Source organism: Dendrobates tinctorius, unplaced genomic scaffold, assembly GCF_039654945.1.
Source record: "Dendrobates tinctorius isolate UK_male_01 unplaced genomic scaffold, ASM3965494v1 ptg000022l, whole genome shotgun sequence".
Classification (NCBI taxonomy): Eukaryota; Metazoa; Chordata; class Amphibia; order Anura; family Dendrobatidae; genus Dendrobates; species Dendrobates tinctorius.
The window spans coordinates 89,531,380-89,552,319 of record NW_027361690.1 but is presented as its reverse complement, the minus strand read 5'-3'; the positions used below and the strand labels follow the sequence as shown (position 1 = coordinate 89,552,319).

The window sequence follows — 20,940 nt, the reverse complement described above, 5'->3', positions numbered from 1 at the left end:
GGTGTCACTATATGCCCCTGCTAGGTTACGAGGAGCAACACTCATCGGCACGACACGTTTGAGGGCAGCAGCTTCTTCCAAACCCGGCTGATGCCATCTAGTGCAAACCCCACCGTTCAGCGGCAATAAAAGGATGGTTTCCACTGTAGTCTATGTACAGTCATGGAGACTTCCCATGTGCGACATGAATTTCCACTAATACGACAGGGACAAGTCTGAATCTGCTCCCTACGGCCGTTTCAAATGCATAAGCAGAGAGGATTCACCGAGCAGTAACCCTCCGTCCACTATAACATATGGATGACTCACGCAGAGGTGATGGCGCGGTACCGTTCCTGGCCAGCTGTGTCCCAGATTTGAGCTTTTATTGTTTTCCCATCCACTTGGATGCTTCTTGTGGCGAACTCCACCCCGATGGTACTTTTACTCTCTAAGTTAAACTCATTGCGGGTGAATCGAGACAGCAGGTTACTTTTTCCAACTCCAGAATCTCCAATCAGCACCACTGTAGAGAAGAGGAAAACATGTCACCAAAATCTAACGTCCATACGTCAATGGCGGAGAAGTAGAAGAGAATATTCACATTTATTTAGGAACCTAAATTCCTAAAGGTAATGTGTTTTTTTGTTCTTCTGACCTTTAAACTGATTAGGCTGATATTTCCTGTTTTGAAGAGAAGACTTTTCAGCAGTTCGCATTATCATCACAGGCAAGAAAACAATTAAAGGTAGCAGTCATTATACAGTAGATAACACAGGAACCAGCATGATAGGTGATGGTAAAAGTTCCCCATCCCTCCCTGCCCTATGACCTCCGCACAGATCATGTCTAGAAAACTCCTTACAGAAGTCAATAGGTCGCTTTCTAGGAATCATATGGCTTAAGGAAGAAATGCTCGAAATCTCAGAAGCTCAAACACAATGTGCGGAGATAGAATTACAAATCTGCACCTGAAGTGATATTATGTCACACTATGCAGGAGAACAGGAGCTGATCTGCAGCACACGGCAGGGGCTGCTACATATACACAACGCAGTGCTGTGTAAGGTTTATATCCAGCCATCGCTGGGGCAAATAATAGCTAATCAGTGGGAGTATCGGGTTTTGCACCCCCACTGGTGTGATAGGTCATCAACATAATACGACAGCCTCTTTGAATGAGTTTTCTGGTTTCAGAAAACCAATGCCCTCAATTTGATTTAAAAAAATAAAAAAATAAAAAAAACACACCAGCATTACTCACCTTCCCCAGGTCCGGCGCAGAGTTTCCCAGTGTCTGATGCTGTCTGCAGTGTCGACAACGCTGCAGCCCATAAGTGAGGTGCTCGAGTAGACGGCACAAGACGCTGAGATCACCGATTGGCTGCAGTGGTGCAAACAACAGGCACTAGAACAGCAGTGGAGACTCAGCAGCACACAGGATGGGCGAGTAAGACAGTGTCTGTATTTTTATATAAAATAAACCGCGCCCAGGAACCCAAGTTTTGGGAAACCAGAAAACCCCTTTAGGCTATGTGCCCATGTAGCGATTTTCAAGCGATTTTTTCCTGAGCAGAAACGCATGCCCTTGCCAGGGAAATCGCATGCGCTTTTTGACACGCGTTTTTGATGCGATTGTCAAGCGTTTTCCCATGAGTTTTTGCTCATATAATTGATGGTATGCGGAATTGCAGGCGATTCCGCCAAATTAATGAACATGCTGCGTTTTTTTACCGCTAAGCGATTCCGCAGCGGTAAAATACGCACCATTGGCACAACATGTGCGTTTTCTATTACAAATGCATGGGACGCGGCAGAATCGCGTGTTAAAAAACGCCACAGAAACGCTTAAAAATCGCTACGTGGGCACAGTCTTAAGGTTATGGAGCAAAATAACAAAACGAGTATGGCCCCATTCGTAAATCCATGTTCTGCTTTTATTGTGGATAGAACAAGTGCTCAGTCTATGCACCTGAAGTGTCAGCTCAGGAACACAAAGCGATTGTCAAGTATAAGGCCATGTGCACACGCTGCGGTTTTGCTGCGGTTTTGGCCCTGCAGAACTGCAGCAGTTCGCAGACATGGTATAGTACCATGTTAGCCTATGGGTTTTCAAAACCGCAGTGCTCACGCTGCAGTTTTTTACCTGCGGAAAAGCTGTGGGGTTTTTTCCGCAGCATGTCAATTGTTTCTGCGGATTCTGCTGCGGTTTCACACCTTTCACATAGTAAAGGTGTGAAACCGCAGGCCAAACCGCAGGTCACTTTACCTGCGGTTCCGCGGGAAAAAACCCGCAGGTGAATCTGCAGTGTGTGCACATACCCTTAGCTACCAACATGGAATGGGACTGGAAAGCCCCTTTCATAGGAGTTAGTAAGAGTCTGTGAAATTTATTGTGCATTTTTTTAATCACATCGTGCTTCACAAATTTGCTCATAGGCTTCTATGGAGATTTATTTTAAGGGAATTTGTCATCATGTTTTTGACACCTAATCTGAGAGCAGCGTAAGAGAGACCGAGACCCTGATTCCAAGGATATGCCACTTACCAGGCTGTTTGCTGTAGTTTTAACAAAATCCTTTCCATCAGCAGGAGATCATCACTGGAGGACAAGAAAACCCTGTGCCATGTAGTCCTCAATTGTCCTTAGCTGGTATAACGCCTCCCCACCACTGATTGGCAGCTTGCAGCCTATGCACAGTGCTCACAGAAAGCTGCCAATCAGTGGTGTGGGCGGGGTTATACAGAGCTCAGCATTCAGAGAATTGATATCTGCAGCTCGTAAAGTAGTGATTTTATCAAAGTGACAGCAAGCATCCCAGTAAGTTATACAGCGAGTATGGAAAGTATTCAGACCCCTTTACATTTTTCACCCTTTGTTTCATTGCAGCCATTTGGTAAAATCAAAAAAGTTCATTTTTTCCTCATTAATGTGCACTCTGCACCCCATCTTGACTGAAAAAAAACAAATGTAGAAATTATGGCAGAGTTATAAAAAAAAGAAAAACTGAAATCTCACACGGTCATAAGTATTCAGACCCTTTGCTCAGACACTCATATTTAAAAGGGAATCTGTCACCTCATTTTTGGCCTACGAGATGCGGCCACCGCCATCAGGGGCTTATCTACAGCATTCTGTAGATAAGTCCCCGATGTAACCTGAAAGAGACGAAAAAGGAGTTAGATTATACTCACTGGGGGGCAGTCCAGTGCGGTGGGTGTCGCAGCCCGGTGCCTCATCTTTTAGCGATGACGTCTTCCTTCTTACTTCTGCTGCAGCTCCTGCGCAGGCGAGGAGGGCAGAGTAAAGTACTACGGTGCGCAGGTGCCGAACCACTCTGACCTTTCCCGATGCCTGCGCACTGTAGTACTTTACTCTGCCCTCAGTAGGGCAGATATAGTACGCCTGCGCAGGAGCTGCAGCAGAGGTAAGAAGGAGGACATCATCGCTTGAAGATGGGAGGTGCCGGACCGCGACACCCATCGGACCGGACCCCCGGTGAGCTTAATTTAACTTGTTTTTCTTATCTTTCAGGTCACATCGGGGGGGGGGGGGGGGGGGCTTATCTACAGCATTACAGAATGCTGTAGATAAGCCCCTGATGGCAGTGGCCGCAGCTCATAGGCCAACAATGAGGTGACAGATTCCCTTTAAGTCACATGCTGTCCATTTCCTTGTGATCCTCCTTGAGATGGTCCTACTCCTTCATTGGAGTCCAGCTGTGTTTAATTAAACTGATAGGACTTGATTTGTAAAGGCGCACACCTGTCTATATAAGACCTCACAGATCACAGTGCATGTCAGACCAAATGAGAATCATGAGGTCAGAGGAACTGGCCAAGGAGCTTAGACAGAATTGTGGCAAGGGACAGATCTGGCCTAAGCTACAAAAGAATTTCTGCAGTACTCAAGGTTCCTAAGAGCACAGTGGCCTCCATAATCCTTAAGTGGAAGAAGTTTGGGACCACCAGAAGTCTTCCTTGACCTGGCCGCCCAGCAAAACTGAGCAATCGTGGGAGAAGAGCCTTGGTGAGAAAAGGTAAAGAAGAACCCCAAGATCACTGTGGCTGAGCTCCACAGATGCAGTAGGGAGATGGAAGAAAGTTCCACAAAGTCAACTATCACTGCCACCCATCCACCAGTCGGGCCTTTGTGGCAGAGTGGCCCGACAGAAGCCTCTCCTTAGTGTCAGACATATGAAAGCCCACAGAGTTTGCTAAAAGAAAAAAAAAACAAACAAGAAAAAAAAAAAAAAAAAAACACATGAAGGACTCAGACTATGAGAAATAAGATTCTCTGGTCTGATGGGATGAAGATAGAACTTTTTGGTGATAATACTAAGCGGTATGCGTGGAGAAAACCAAGTACTACTCATCACCTGCCCAATACAATACCAACAGTGAAACATGGTGGTGGCAGCATCATGCTATGGGGGTGTTTTTCAGCTGCAAGGACAGGACAACTGGTTGCAATTGAAGGAAACATGAATGCGGCCAAGTACAGAGATATCCTGGATGAAAACCTCTTCCAGAGTGTTCTGGACCTCAGACTTGGAAGAAGGTTCACCTTCCAACAAGACAATGACCCTAAGCACACAGCTAAAATAAAGGAGTGGCTTCAGAACAACTCTGTGACCATTCTTGACTGGCCCAGCCAGAGCACTGACCTAAATCCAATTGATCATCTCTGGAGAGACCTGAAAATGGCTGTCCACCAACGTTCACCATCCAACCTGACGGAACTGGAGAGGATCTGCAAGGAAGAATGGCAGAGGATCCCCAAATCCAGGTGTGAAAAACTTGTTGCATCATTCCCAAGACGACTCATGGCTGTACTAGCTCAAAAGGGTGCTTCTACTCAATACTGAGCAAGGGGTCTGAATACTTATGACCATGTGAGATTTCAGTTTCTTTTTTAATAAATTTGCAAAAATTGATACATTTCTGGCTTTTTTCAGTCAAGATGGGGTGCAGAGTGTACACATTAATGAGAAAAAAAAAAAGAACTTTATTGAATTTACCAAATGGCTGCAATGAAACAAAGAGTGAACAATTTAAAGGGGTGTCAATACTTTCCGTACCCACTGTATATAACTGGAATCAGGGTCTCCGCACCAATATCATGCTGCGCATAGATGTAAAAAAGCACGAATAGAACAATTTCATGTTACGTTTGCCTCTGGCTGTCAGGTGTAGATATCCTGGTGCTGCATTACATGCACTGTACAGTAATCACATCTGCTCACATTCCAGCTGCCAGCACCTGAAGGAAGGAGTGGGAGACGATCTGCCCCGACGGTGAATCAGCATGGCTCACCTCTAGTATCATTGATGAGAATTCGTCAGGTACGCCCAGGTGCACCCGTCTGACAGGTCTCCCTGCTCCTGGGACACTTCCTACTAAGGTGACGTATGAAGGAGACCTGCCCTTCGGCAAGCCTGAATGCTTCTAAAGAGGGAGAGGCCGATGTCAGCTCCTAGCACAGGGTTTAACCTTTACCTGGCAGGACGTGCAATCTGCCATAGAGAAGTTCATTCAGGTGTAGATCTACCTACCAGCAAAAGTGCGTCCCCATACAGCTCCCAGTAGGGACATTATCAGGGATGCGGTGTCGGTGGGTCTAGTGACAAGATATACGTCATCGTATAATGCTGAGAACATGTAGGACAAAGCAGATCTGGAGCAGCGCTGTGCCAGGCTCTGCATAGCTGTTATTAGAGACATTTATCATGATTGGCGAGAACGTTTAAGTAATGTTTTGTAAACATCGGTCAAACTACTGACAGTTTCCACATTGCACTAAACCTTGTGTCGCTGACATTATTGATAACTCTGCCGTCAGTGGTGGGATCCCTCGCCAGGCACAGCTATAGTATTCAGCTACCTGCAGGAACAATGGAAGAAATGCAGGAGATAAGCAGCTCTGCATATTTTGGGTTATCAGCGCAGATTTATGAGGAATTTTCATTCCGGTTCACCTCCCCCAATCCAGGAGCGACTCAGGATTAAAGTATGCAGTAGCAGCAGACTTCTGTGCTGCAAGATTCCCACTAACCAACAAAGGATTGACTACAGGACAGGAGGTCGACCTGCAAACACCGCACAGGGCGACCAAGGAGAAACGATCAGGGTGCGGGAGCGCAGCATGCCAGGACAAGCAAGTATAGACATTCTGGAGGGAGCTCACTACTCTGCCCCTCGGGGGATCGCCTGATACTGCCCGCTCCGTACACAGCCCTCACACGTGTCATCCTGCCAAGAGACGCATTCCATTCAATAATGGGAGGAAGTCGTGTTTGGAGAACCTCGTACACGTAAACGTTTCTCCGACATAAAGAACGTATACAACAAAGCGGGGACGGCCCAAATAAATGTGGCGTCACCCAGATCTCCCAGGTGTGATGAGACATCACCCTTGGCCTTAGCACTGGGTTTCACAAGCATCGCCCTGTAAAGCTTGCTGTGAAGACTGCAGCCTGCAGGAGTGACGCAGTACGCAGTGTACCAGAGACTGCGGTGACTTCACAGGGCGTGCGTCGTGAGTCACCCACATAGGAAAGCGCAGGGCGGCTACTATCAGCCCAGGGCTCTGGTCTCACCTTAGCACCACGTTCTAGATATCATTCCTACTTTAAGGTCCATTCAGATGGGCTGATTTCAGCCCATTAATGAGTGATGATTGGCCATGTCGGCACTGATCAGCAACGTCGGCACTCATTTACACAGACCCAAGAAAAGTCCCCGTACAGCACTGTTTTAATGACAGCATATCCGCTGTTTACATGGCGTACTCTACTGCCAATATTGAAGATTTCCATGCCGGCATAAAAGATCCATTCACCTACAAACGTCTGATACGTCGGGAAGGAGAGCGCTTACAAAAGCTCATTTGATTTTTGGCCACCGTTGAACCAATAGCAAACAGCACATCCCCTAAACTAATCCACAAATCCTCTACTGATTCTCTTCTTTCATATCTTAAAGAACTTGTGTTTTGTGTTCTTTAAATCTGCCAGTCGTTTCCAGAGATATAGGTCTTTTTATTTAGGTTTTTTATCTTTTATTTAAAGTCTTCATACAGGGGCATTCCTCAAAGAGCAATAATTCAGAGCAGCCTAAAGACACACCCCAGAGGTTCCCATAAGCATCATCCTACTTGTAAAAAACAGAAAAATTAAAAGGTCCATATCTCTGGAACCTTATGGTGGATTTTACTTTTAAAAAGGAAGAAAAAAATAAAAACAATATGCAGGGGAGCAGGTGGAATAAAATAAGCAAAAACTAAACACTTGACCTGGCGATAGCTCCTCTATAACTTAACCATTTCTTACAAGTGTGAGCCTCGAAAGGCAAATCCTTGCACCTACACCGCAGTACTAGTGCTGCACCCGTCTGACGTGCGCAGACTCCATGGCTGTGATACCCAACGGAGCACAAGACACAGGTGCCATCAGGCCCAAAGTGGTCTGGTATTTTCCAAAACTCAAACGTAGAAATGCAGCAGCAGGTGAGATTCATAAAACGTAACTTTTAATATTATATAAACTGCTAATATTTCTAAAAACAACTCGGTAGCATAAAAAATGAAAACTGCCTCCGTTTTTATATAAACCGAGCAAATGAACAGACAGCCATGGTGGTGGCCCGTATACATCTGTATACACACTAGACCCTTCTAGAAACCGGCGCAGAAAATGACAGTGGTCATATATGGTGCATGTGAAGCGCAAGAGGAAATATCAACATGTTAACATGATGAGGATTCTGCTTTCCCGTTACACCGGAGGAGGAAGACCTTTCTGTTCGCCCCCGTGGACTACTGGGTGAGAGATTTCCAACTTTTCCATCCGATACATATTAACATGTTGATATTTCCTCTTGCGCTTCACATGCACCATATATGACCACTGTCATTTTCAGGTGTTTCCTAAAAGGGTCTAGTGTGTATACAGATATACTGTACACCACCATGGCTGTCTGTTCATCTGATCTATGTGTATATAAAAGCGGAGGCGGGTTTCATTTTTTATGCTACTTAGTTTTAATAATATTAAAAGTTTATATAATAAGTTTTATGAATCTCACCTGCTGCTATATTTCTATGGCTGTTATATCAAGGATGTGTGGACTGTAAGAGAATCCTCACCTCTTCTGATTGTGACTAAACCACTGCAGTCCCAATAATGCAACTATTCTGGGGTTTCTTTTCTTACAAAGCTTCATTTTATTTATTTTCCTCATTTATACAGCGCCATTAATTCCACAGCACGTTACAGACATTATTGGTTGAGCTGTTCCTCCTGGGTGTTACCAGCAGGGAGGCATGTCCTACATAACCACCCCCCTGTCCAATCAGTGCTGGCAGAGTGAGGCTATGTTCACATGTTGAGTTTTTTCAGCAAATTTTCAGCTGTGTTTTTCAGGACCTGCCTGCAAAGTCAATTAGATTTCTGACACACCCCTTTGACACTTTCATCCTTCTAAGAGGAACAGCACAAAACATAGAAATGCTCCAGAACAGTTACATCATGGCTAATGCAAGTACCTAATACATACTTACCTTGTAATGTCTTCACATCCTGTTCCATCCAGATGTGTCCGGATCCCAGAATTCCAAGCAACGGAAGTTCACCGACCGGCATATTGGGACACCCAAGTGATGGGTGTCTCAATATGGAAACTGCTGATGGTACCAGCCTCTTGCACGGTACCACCAGCGGAACATCGTCGCATCACACACACACTGTATATCCCGTACGCGTACCACACACACACACACTGGATACGCTGTATGCAGCGTCTTGCACGGTACCACCAGCGGAACACCGTCGTGAACACGCCGCCGGGCTAAGCCGAATGATTCACTGACCGCCGCTATCTTTGTACAGGAGGAGCGCATGCGCAGTTTTCACGTGTCCGCCGCTATCTCTCTGCACAAAGATGGCGGCAGTCTGATTTAGGCCGGTTTCACATTTGCGTTTAGAGCCGCAGCGTTGGCCTGCGCACAGCCGCCACTGAGCCCCGCCCCCTGTGGCGCCTCCTCCAGTAGCTCCGCCTCCGGGCGCATGACGCTGCATGCGTCCCCTATCTTTATCACTGAGGACGCAGGCCGTGCGCAGTATGTCCTTTTGACGGTGCGCCGACCAGCTCCAAACGCAACCTGTTGCAATTTGGTTGCGCTCGGCGCACCGTCAAAAGGACGCAGGTGCCGCCAAACGCATACTGAGCACGGCCTGCATCCTCAGTGATAAAGATAGGGGATGCATGGGCGGAGCTACCAGAGGAGGCGCGGCAGGGGGCGGGGCTTAGCAGTGGCCATGCGCAGGCCGACGCTGCGGCCCTAAACGCAAATGTGAAACCGGCCTTACTGCGCCTGTACAAATTCCACGCAGGCACAGTGAATCATTCAGCTGATCCCGGCGGCAGAGGAAGCCAGTCACATTAAAGGGGTTTTCCCAGGAACGAAAGTTCATTTTAAAAATTGTCCGTGTCTGACAAAGTACGGAGCATACCACATCTCCTGGGCAGGGGAGGAAGCAAAAGACTATACTGACATTACAGCAGGGGATCATAGAGGATTCATTTTGTGAGGTAAAATATTTCACTGACTGATTTTAAACAATATTTTACCTCACAAAATGTATCCTCTGCAATCTCCTGCTGTAATGTCAGTATTTTCGTTTGCTTCCTCCTCTGCCCAGGAGCTGTGGTATGTTCTACACACGATCAGAGTACAGACAATTTTTTAAATGAACTTTGGGGGAGGAGAAATTCTCAATGCTGCAAAGCCTGCCGCCATCCCATCGTGACAATACCGCCTCCATCTAGTTTACTATAATACACAAGCCAGGAGAGGTGACAGATCCACTTTAATAGAAGTCTAAAAATCTTAAAAGGTGCAGTCTGGGACCAACACAGATGCCCATTTCATGTGATAGAACATCAATATGAGATTGGTGGGTGCGATTAGCTGAAGTTCTCCTGTGCCCCTCTGTCATGAATCTGCCATATCAGGGTCCCCTCTATGCTGAATCTCCCCTGATCTCGGATGGGCCAGTGCAGCTCAGACTACAGCATATGCCATGAAAAGGTCTCCCTGGACCAAGGGTCACTTCAATTAGATTTCCTGGTGACTTCTGCCAAAAGCATAAATGCAGAAGTGAGATAAGAGTTCACAAGAAGCAGATATGGAAACAAATGGTCACTCGAGTGTATCCTACACAAAAACGATCTGCAAACTTCCGCCGAAAGAACAAAATTCTGAAAGACCACCTACAATCTCAGCAGCTAATAAAGCAAACCACAACTACACAAACACAAGGAAGCCGTCATAAGGGTCTGCATACGAATCACAGAAGTCACTAGTCCGGCTTCGCGGCTGGATCCACACCTATCAACGTTGACAGAGAGCCAATTACCCGGTCCCCTGGTCCATGTAGTCATTCTCCCGTTAGCGTGAATTGCTATTATATCGTATAATATGTAGAACATAGTATAGTGATGTCTGAATTTAGCATTGGATCACCTGTATGTTACCGCTACACATAGGGTAGGACCCTCGGGTCACCGTCAGTGCGTACATTATCAGGATGGCGGATTATATCCTAGGCCCTATGAATACATCCCCAGCACTGATGAAGGGGTCAGCAGACACTTACAGGCCTGGCATTAATAATGTAATAGTCCTCTATATGTATAACAGCAGACCTGGGAGCCCTGCGCAGGGGACACAGGAGTCTAGTACAACTCCCCCCACACCACCACCAGACATTCCTGACTCTACAGAGGTCAAACTGCACTCCGACTACTGACCCCGAACACAACTCAAAGTCCGTACAGGCAAACTTCCTAGGTTCTTAATCAGCAGCAGAGGTGACGGCGGCACACGGCCCGGATCCTATGGGGCAGACGGTAGGACAAGTTACTCACTAACCAGGGAGTTAAAAGAACACCAGGTCTATCAGCCATATTATTTCCAGTCAGAAGCTTTCTATTCTCCCCGTTATCAGCCATTTCAGGCCAGGGAGAGGCCAACTGTGGTGTTATTGAAAAGGATTAGAAACAGGAAAGCCAGAACAATGTCTGCCCCCATGATCAGTACGTCATCTCCTGTGCTTCCCCCTCTAGATACATTCATGAGCGGGTGATATCAGCAGCTCTTACTACAACCGGCCACAGTCATTAGCTTTGCAGTCCCTTTAAATCGCCCAATGACAGGCAAAAGGTACATTACTGTTCAGTAGAAAGATGTGCAGACCCTGGTCCCGAGCCACATTGTTAGTCCATACACAGCGGCCCAGTGCCCCGCTCCTACCTGACAGGATCTACGGCACCGCTTCTGATCAGTAGGCCAGGCATTATGTCATGTGCCACAGTACTCTCATGACATGGTGAGGCCTACCAAGCAGAAGAGACGCCGGGACCACGTCAGGTAGGAACAGAGCACTGGTCCTGTGTCTGCAGACTATCAATGTGGCTCAGGACCAGGGCCCTGAAAATCTCTTTTGCTGAACTCTAGTATATTACATCAAAAAGTTAATTATTACAGACCCAAATTGTATTAACGACGGGACAGCAAGCTTGTGATTTTGCCAGAAAGGGTTTTTAAGGAGCTAGACCTAAAGATGACAGGTACTTAGGGTTGGTGCATGGGCCATGTCAGGAACATGTGGTGGCAGAGCGGGAGTCCTACCTCCCGGCATCTGCAGCTCTTCTTTTGATTCGCCGGCCCGGAGAGACGTCACATGTGTCATGCCGCAACGATGAAGTCACACAGGTAATCAAGAGGAGCTGTGATAGCCAGGAGGTGGGAAGCCGTTCTCAGGGCGACCAAAGATCACCGACATGGCCGGAGGGCCGGGTGTTGGGAATCGATTCTCTACTATGCAATTCACTGGTTGATATCCACACGTATGTACATGTACTTGGGGATACATGCTAAATTCAGTAGTGATCATGGGCATAGGCCTGTGTCTAGACAATCAAGAACATAAATCAGCCTCACACGGATGATAGCAAGGAACAACAGGATTAAAAAATAGAAACTCTGAACGAGATTTTATTAAAGTAAAAGACAAAACCAGGACCAAGAACTTGGGGAGATTTCAAAGTTTGAGTTGTCCTAAAGGTAAATTGTACAGAAAAGCAGGACAGGTTATAATACTTATTCATTAAGGAGTCGCTCACACTCCCGAATGACTAATCGGTGCAGGAGCCATGCTGGTGCCAAAACCACCCAGATGACTGCAACCCAACAGGTCTGTCCACCATAGAGGAGCTGCTGGGAAGGAAGCGCAGGGGGCCGCCTCCTCTAGAACACATGCACCCTTATGTTGTACCCCAGTATTATACAGTGTCGGGGCTGGGGGGTTTCCATAAAGTCAGAGTCTGGTAATCACAATATCCACGGCATGTGGACTACTAACCCCCACTGAGCCAATGCCCTTACTGCGGCGTGCTGGAGAGCCACAGGATGCAAAGTACTACAACTCCCAGCCACTGCATGTAAGGCCTCACACTTTTGTGTTTCACATCCGAGGAATAATTTTTCACAGAACATGTACTCCTTTATGGGGCTGTTCATATGTCTGTTTTTTTGCAGACAGTGTCCACAAATATAAAATTGAGATGCGCCCGATTTTGATCCAAGTGCCGGATCAATTATTTAGTCAGAATGCACGGAGCGGACGAGAGTAACCTGACCCCAAACCGACAGCCGGGTACATGCCTAGGAGCTTAGGGCAGGAAATTAGTGGCCGCCACCATACACCACAGTCTGTACTCGGACCGCAAAACTTGGGAGGTGGGAATCCAGCCCCAATGAGTCGGAGAAGGAAAACAGAATACTTTTATTTGTGTATAAGAAAAACTGATGAAGTAGTGTCAGTAATAGTGGACACAAATCAGACGAAAATCTGATTCAGACTGCAACTCCACCACAGCTGGAGACCACCGCTATTAGGTCAGGTGGTGGGATTGCACTTTGACCACAGCTGAAGAGCCACAGGCCACACTGCTGTAGGAGAAGGGGTTAAAAAGCGCTCTGTGAGGTGACATCAGAAGAGACTGATCAATGCTGGAGATGATCATCTGCTGCAAACATTATCTTCCACATAACACGAGGGGTTAACAAGACAGCGATGCAGCGAGCGACAGGTACGGAGGATTTCCCGATGGTAACGTACTGCAATCAGCCGAGGCCTAGTGCACCGAAACTGCAGGGTACAGAGGAGCGTCCCGACGACCGGATACTGAGGGGACTGATGTAGCAGAGCTGACACGGAACCTGATCCTGTACATCAGCAGGTTCACCTGCAGTCCTATGTAACGCCACACGTCCCAGGATCTGAGCTCAGTTTCATCTGTATAGTATATATATGATATTATATAAATTGCACAGGTGACTCCTGTTATATATATATAAATAATATTATAGGTGACATACGTATTCTATACTTGTGACCCCCCCATCCCATATGATGTGCCCTACTGTATACATGTGATCCCCATCTATGTGCCCTGCTGTGTACATATACCCCACCACATATATGATGAGCTCTGCTGTATACAGTACATGTACCCCCCCACATATTATGTGCTCTGCTGTATATAGTACACGTACCCCACCACATATATGATGTGCCCTGCCATATACATGTGATCCCCATCTATGTGCCCTGCTGTATACAGTACATGTACCCCACCACATATATGATGTGCCCTGCTGTATACAGTACATGTACCCCACCACATATATTATGTGCCCTGCTGTATACAGTACATGTACCCCACCACATATATTATGTGCCCTGCTGTATACAGTACATGTACCCCACCACATATATGATGTGCCCTGCTGTATACAGTACATGTACCCCACCACATATATGATGTGCCCTGCTGTATACAGTACATGTACCCCACCACATATATGATGTGCCCTGCTGTATACAGTACATGTACCCCACCACATATATGATGTGCCCTGCTGTATACAGTACATGTACCCCACCACATATATGATGTGCCCTGCTGTATACAGTACATGTACCCCACCACATATATGATGTGCCCTGCTGTATACAGTACATGTACCCCACCACATATATGATGTGCCCTGCTGTATACAGTACATGTACCCCACCACATATATGATGTGCCCTGCTGTATACAGTACATGTACCCCACCACATATATGATGTGCCCTGCTGTATACAGTACATGTACCCCACCACATATGATGTGCCCCGCAATATACATGTGATCCCCATCTATGTGCCCTGCTGTATACAGTACATGTACCCCACCACATATGATGTGCCCCGCCATATACATGTGATCACCACCACATATATGATGTGCCCTCCTGTATGTGACACCGGCACAGCCCGGATCCCCCATCATCCTCCCGTCCCCTCTGTGCGGTGAGTCGTCCATCCCTCTCGGCCCCTCCACGTTAGTCTATGTCCCCGCCGTCAGGGATCCGTCATCTGCACCCCATCTCCGCCGCCATTACAGCCCCGTCTCCCCCCACAGCTGCCCTCGTCCTCCGTCGCGGCTCCCGCTTCTACCTTTGAACAGATAGTCATATTCGTCGTCCCGGGTTCCCATGCTGGCGCTTGGTGTAGTGCTCCGGATCTGCAGCTATCGGCACCAACCGACAAATCTCCAGGAAGCCCGGCTGTGACCGAACCCCTCCCTGAAACAGGAACAACGCTTCCGCCCAGTCCCAACCGGAAACAAGCATGCAGCACTTCCGGGTTCAATGGAGCACCGCTCCGCCATCTTTGTACACCCTCGCCGCCGTGTCATTTGTGGCTGTGTTCCGGTATCTCTTTTCTTGTTGCTGGTTTATTATGAAAAAATGAGTTGGTTTATAGGTGTAGTTTCTGAAATAAATCACTTAAAGTTGTTAGTAGGGCGGCGTGACAGAGCGCAGTGAGAGGCGCAAAATGGCGGCGCTTTGTTCTGCAGGAGGTGATGCAGTATGGCGGGGGGTGGGCAGTCCGCTGTGACACTGCGGGCACGGAAGGAAACACGAGCAGCTGCTCCGTATGCGCTCAGTTGTTTGGTACTAGAGACAACATGAGGCAGAGGGCTGAGAGAGGGCAGAGTGCTGAGAGAGGGCAGAGTGCTGAGAGGTGGAAGAGGGCAGAGTGCTGAGAGGTGGAAGAGGGCTGAGAGAGGGCAGAGTGCTGAGAGGGCTGAGAGAGGGCAGAGTGCTGAGAGATGGAAGAGGGCTGAGAGAGGGCAGAGTGCTGAGAGGTGGAACAGTGCTGAGAGAGGGCAGACGAGGCAGAGTGCTGAGAGAAGGCAGAGGGCTGAGGTGGCAGTGCTGAGAGAGGGCAGACTAGGCAGAGTGCTGAGAGGTGGCAGAGGGCTGCGAGGTGGCAGAGGGCTGTGAAGGGGCAGAGCGCAAGGACTTGTGCAGGAGAGCAGCGGTTTGGCTGCAGCGGTTTCATGGTGTAATGGTTAGCACTCTGGACTCTGAATCCAGTGATCCGAGTTAAAATCTCATTGGAACCTAAGATTTTCTTTCCTTCCCCGGTGTCAGAACTTTCTAGATACAATCTGCATTATACACGACGTGTCCTGATCATCGCACGGTTCTGCTGGATTTTTCAAGGTCTTGTAGGATTCCCTCAGATGATGTCGGCAGTGATAACTGCGGGAGGGCTTGGTGCAGACCCCACAGTCACGGGATGCGGCACCATTACACCCCAGCTCACACCGCGGCAATGAGACTATTTATAATTACAGGCTCCGCCACATTTATTACCTGTGTATATATTACAGGGTTTAGGCCTCAATCACATTTGAAGTGTTCTTAAACCAGTCATTGGTGGCATCCATCCAGAGGCAACGGTGTCCTGTACCCGGGTTCTGTACAAGCGCAGATAGCGGCATCGCACTTAGTGAACTGACAAGATTATATGTAAAGGGCTTTTCTCAGAAGTTAAACTTTTTTTTTTTCAACTCAAAACGGGTTAAAAAAAACTGCAATATCTGTGCCTCCTATCATCTGCCATCTCGTTGCAGTGGTGCCCAATTCCATTCCAGTCTCTTTCTTCCACCTCAGGGTTGTATGACCGCTGCAGCCAATCATTATTTGGAGCTGGTCACCAGAGTGGGAAAGTAGACAAGACACTACGGATGAGCAGATTCATAATACCTAGCTCCGACCTCTGGTCCTTACAGACGGCATCTTCTGCTGCTTCTTAGGCTCCATGTCGTCATATTAGGGTGAGTGCACACGCTGCGGATTCAACTGCGGATTTGCAGGTAAAACCGCAGGTAAAGTGACCTGCGGATTTGCCAGCAGTTTTCCCCTGCGGATTGACACCAGGAGAATGGAACAGGTGTCAAACCGCTGCGGAATCCGCAGAAAGAATTGACATGCTGTGGATTTAAAACCGCAGCCAATCCATGCATAAAAATCCGCAGCATGTGCAGTGCGGATTTGAAATACCATTGGCTTACATGGTACTGTTACAATGCCTGCGGAACTGCTGCGGATCCACAGAGCCAAATCCGCTGCGTATCCGCAGCGTGTGCTCATACTCTTAGGGGTAGTCACTAGGCCTCACCCAACGTCATGACGCTGCAGGATCCTAGGAAGTGACAGAGGATGCCAGCTGCAGAAAGGAAGTCCAGCCACTACAGAGCAGTGGTCCCCAACCTTTTTTGCACCAGGGACCGGCTTCAAGCAAGACCATTCTACCATGGCCCGGCAGGGCGGGGATGGAGGTTGACAGGGGCGGGGCTTTGGTCATAAGGGGGTGGGGCTATGGACGCGGTTGTAGTTTAGCAGTGCATACTTATCATTTAATTATAACATTTATAATGTGACTCAACTCACCATAGGTTTTGAATGAGTGTGAGCACCTGGCTTGTTTGTTTCTTTGTTTCAGTGGGAGCACTGGGCTACTTCTACAGATGACCGTCACTGCTGATGATTGGAACCTACAAGGAAATGGAGCATTGAGCACTTAGAAAAATTGTACTGGAGTACTGTACATGCTGATTATTTTCTAATCATCAGAAAATGTATGTGTGGTTCCCCCCGTCCTGTCCAGCTCTGTGTGGCTTCCCCTGTTGTATGCATGGTTCCCCTGTCCCATCCTGTATACATGGCTCTGCTCCCACTCTCTCATCCTGTATACATGGCTCCGCTCCCACTCTCCCATCTTGTATACATGGCTCTGCTCCTACTCTCCCATCCTGTATACATGGCTCTGCTCCCACTCTCCCATCCTGTATACATGGCTCTGCTCCCATCCTGTATACATGGCTTTGCTCCCACCCTCCCATCCTGTATACATGGCTCTCCTGTCCCATCCTGTATGCATGGCTCCCCTGTCCCATCCTGTATGCATGGCTCCCCTGTCCCATCCTGTATGCATGGCTCCCCTGTCCCATCCTGTATGCATGGCTCCCCTGTCCCATCCTGTATGCATGGCTCCCCTGTCCCATCCTGTATGCATGGCTCCGTTCCCACCCTCCCTTGTATATATGACTCTGCTTCCACTCTCCCTCCCTTGTATATATGGCTCCGCTCCCACTCTCCCTCCCTTGTATATATGGCTCCGCTCCCACTCTCCCAGACTTGTATATATGGCTCTGCTCCCACTCTCCCTCCCTTGTATATATGGCTCCGCTCCCACCCTCCCTCCCTTGTATATATGGCTCCGCTCCCACCCTCCCTCCCTTGTATATATGGCTCCGCTCCCATTCTCCCTCCCTTGTATATATGGCTCCGCTCCCATTCTCCCTCCCTTGTATATATGGCTCCGCTCCCACTCTCCCTCCCTTGTATATATGGCTCCGCTTCCTCTCTCCCTCCCTTGTATATATGGCTCCGCTCCCACTCTCCCTCCCTTGTATATATGGCTCTGCTCCCACTCTCCCTCCCTTGTATATATGGCTCTGCTCCCACTCTCCCTCCCTTGTATATATGGCTCCGCTCCCACTCTCCCTCCCTTGTATATATGGCTCCGCTCCCACTCTGCCTCCCTTGTATATATGGCTCCGCTTCCACTCTCCCTCCCTTGTATATATGGCTCCGCTTCCACTCTCCCTCCCTTGTATATATGGCTCCGCTCCCACTCTCCCTCCCTTGTATATATTGCTTTGCTCGGCTCCGCCATCCTCCTCCATCATACCTACCCTCACGTCGCTGAACTTCCCTCCTGTCACTGAACTTCACTTCCTGCATCTCGCGGTGCTTCAGCTTCTTCCTGTCCGGAGCGGTCACGTTCTACCGCTGATTAAGGTCCATGAATATGGACGCCACGCCTATGGGAGAGGAGTGGCATCCATATTCATGACCTTAAATGAGCGGTACACTTGACCGCTCAGCGCTGAATGAAGTCGCCGCGCCGACAGGGACCGCTATGCAGGGTTGCAGGGTAAGTATCAGCTGCTACACAGCCTCCGGCTCCCCTTGTGTCCGCGGACCGGCAAGAGCACTGCAACGGCCCGGTGCTGAGCCGCGGGCCGGTGGTTGGGGACCCCTGCTACAGAGGACCAGACCTGAGATTGGACCTGGGTAGCAAAAATCTTTTTGCTCATCTTTAGAACCCATTGATGGGAAACTGGGCAGCATCAGAATGGGATCAGCGAGGTGAGGGCTATTGTACTTTCCCTAAGACATTCTTAGAGCTCTGACAACCCAGTCTCAACTCTATCACACTGACAAACAGAGCAGAGCTGTGTGACCTCCCGCTCAATTCAATGATCATGGTCTTGTGACCAAGGAAGAACGGGGGACACAAGTCCTAGTGGTAGGACCCACACAGTCTAAGAGCTATCACCTATCTGGTGGCTATTTGACAACTTCTTTAGGCTTGGATGCTCTTTTAACCCCTTAGTGATGGAGGCAATTTGCAGCTTAACCCCTTTACCCCAAGGGTGGCTTGCACTTTAATGACCGGGCCAATTTTTACAATTCTGACCACTGTCCTTTTATGAGGTAATAACTTTGGAACGTTTCCATGGATCCCGGTGATTCTGACATTGTTTTCTCGTGACATATTGCAATTTTGAATTTTTATGCCCTTAAATCACAGAGATATGGCACAAAAAAAACTTAATAAGTAACATTTCCCACATGTTTACTTTACATCGGCACAATTTTGTAACCAAAATTTTTATTTTGTTAGGAAGTTATAAGGGTTTAAACTTGACCTCATTTTTACAGCACCATTTTATTTTTACGGACCACATCACATTTGAAGTCACTTTGAGGGGTCTATATATTATGGAAAATACCCAAAAGTGACACCATTTTAAAAACTGCACCCCTCAAGGTGCTCAAAACCACATTCAAGAAGTTTATTAACCCTTCAGGTGCTTCACAGGAATTTTTTGAATGTTTAAAAAAAAATGAACATTTTAACTTTTTTTCCACTAAAAAAATTACTTCAGGTCCAATTTCTTTTATTTTACCAAGGGTAACAGGAGAAATTGGACTTCAAAAATTATTGTGCAGTTTGTCCTGAGTACGCTGATACCTGATATGTGGGGGGAACCACTGTTTCGGCGCATGGCAGAGCTCAGAAGGGAAGGAGCGCCGTTTGACATTTTCAGTGCAAAATTGACTGGAATTCAGATCGGACGCCATGTCACGTTTGGAGAGCCCCTGATGTGCCTAAACAGTGGAAACCCCCCACAAGTGACCCCATTTTGGAAACTAAACCCCCCAATGAACTTATCTAGATATGTGGTGAGAATTTTGAACCCCCAAGGACTTCACAGAAGTTTATAACGTACAGCCGTACAATTAAAAAATCATATTTTTTCCATAAAAATGATCTTTTAGTCTCCAATTTTTTTTATTTTCCCTAGGGTAACAGGAGAAATTGTACCACAAAAGTTGTTGTCCAATTTGTCCTGTGTACGCCGATACCCCATATGTGGGAGAAAACTACTGTATGGGCACACGTCGGGGCTTGGAAGGGAAGTAGTGACGTTTTGGAATGCAGACTTTGAAGGAATGGTCTGCGGGTGTCATGTCGCGTTTGGAGAGCCCCTAATGTACCTAAACAGTGGAAACCCCCACAAATGACCCCATTTTGGAAACTAGACCCTCCCAAGGAACTTATCTAGATGTGTGGTGAGCACTTTGAACCCCCAAGTGCTTCACAGAAGTTTATAACGTAGAGCCATAAAAATAGAAAAATCATTTTTTTTCCACAAAAATATTTTTGCCCCCAATTGTTTATTTTCCCAATGGTAACTGGAGAAATTGGACCCCAAAAGTTGTTGTGCAATTTGTCCTGAGTAGGCTGATATCCCATATTTGGGGGTAAAACACTGTTTGGGCACATGGCAGACCTTGGAAGGGAAGGAGCACCGTTTGACTTTTTCAATGCAGAATTGGCTGGAATTGAGATCAGACGCCATGTTGCGTTTGGAGAGCACCTGATGTGCCCAAACAGTGGAAACCCCCCAATTCTAACTCCAACCCTAACCCCAACAAACCCCTAACCCTAATCTCAGCCCTAACCCTAATGGGAAAATGGAAATAAATACTTTTTTTAAATTTTATTTTTCCCTAACTAAGGGGGTGATAACGGGGGGTTTGATTTACTATTTATGGTGGGTTTTTATATTTGGCAGCTGTCACACGCTAAAAGACGCTTTTTAGTGTAAAATAGTTTTTGCATCACCACATTTTGAGAGCTATAATTTTTCCATATCTTCCACTGAGTCATGTGAGGTTTTATTTTTTGCGGGACGAGTTGACGTTTTTATTGGTACCATTTTTGGGCACGTGACATTTTTTGATCGCTTTTTATTTCGATTTTTGGGACGCAGAATTAACAAAAACCAGCATTTCATGAATTTCTTTTGGGGGGTGCGCTTACACCGTTCCGCGTGTGGTAAAATTGATAAAGCAGTTTTATTCTTCGGGTCAGTATGGTTACAGCGATACCTCATTTATGGGTTTTTTTAAATTT

At 47.4% G+C, this 20,940-nt stretch overlaps 1 protein-coding gene across 1 annotated transcript in view; it reads right to left on the bottom strand.

Moving 5' to 3' along the window:
* Window positions 1-14,727, bottom strand: part of RAB11A (RAB11A, member RAS oncogene family) — a 29,936-nt gene extending 15,209 nt beyond the window's left edge. The window contains exons 1-2 of the mRNA XM_073568883.1: window positions 14,551-14,727; window positions 310-505 (exon numbers count right to left, since the gene is read on the bottom strand). Coding sequence (XP_073424984.1) covers window positions 310-505; window positions 14,551-14,590 — 236 coding nt within the window. The 5' untranslated portion in view covers window positions 14,591-14,727. The remainder of the gene's footprint in view (window positions 1-309; window positions 506-14,550) is intronic.
* Window positions 14,728-20,940: the final 6,213 nt, after the last annotated feature.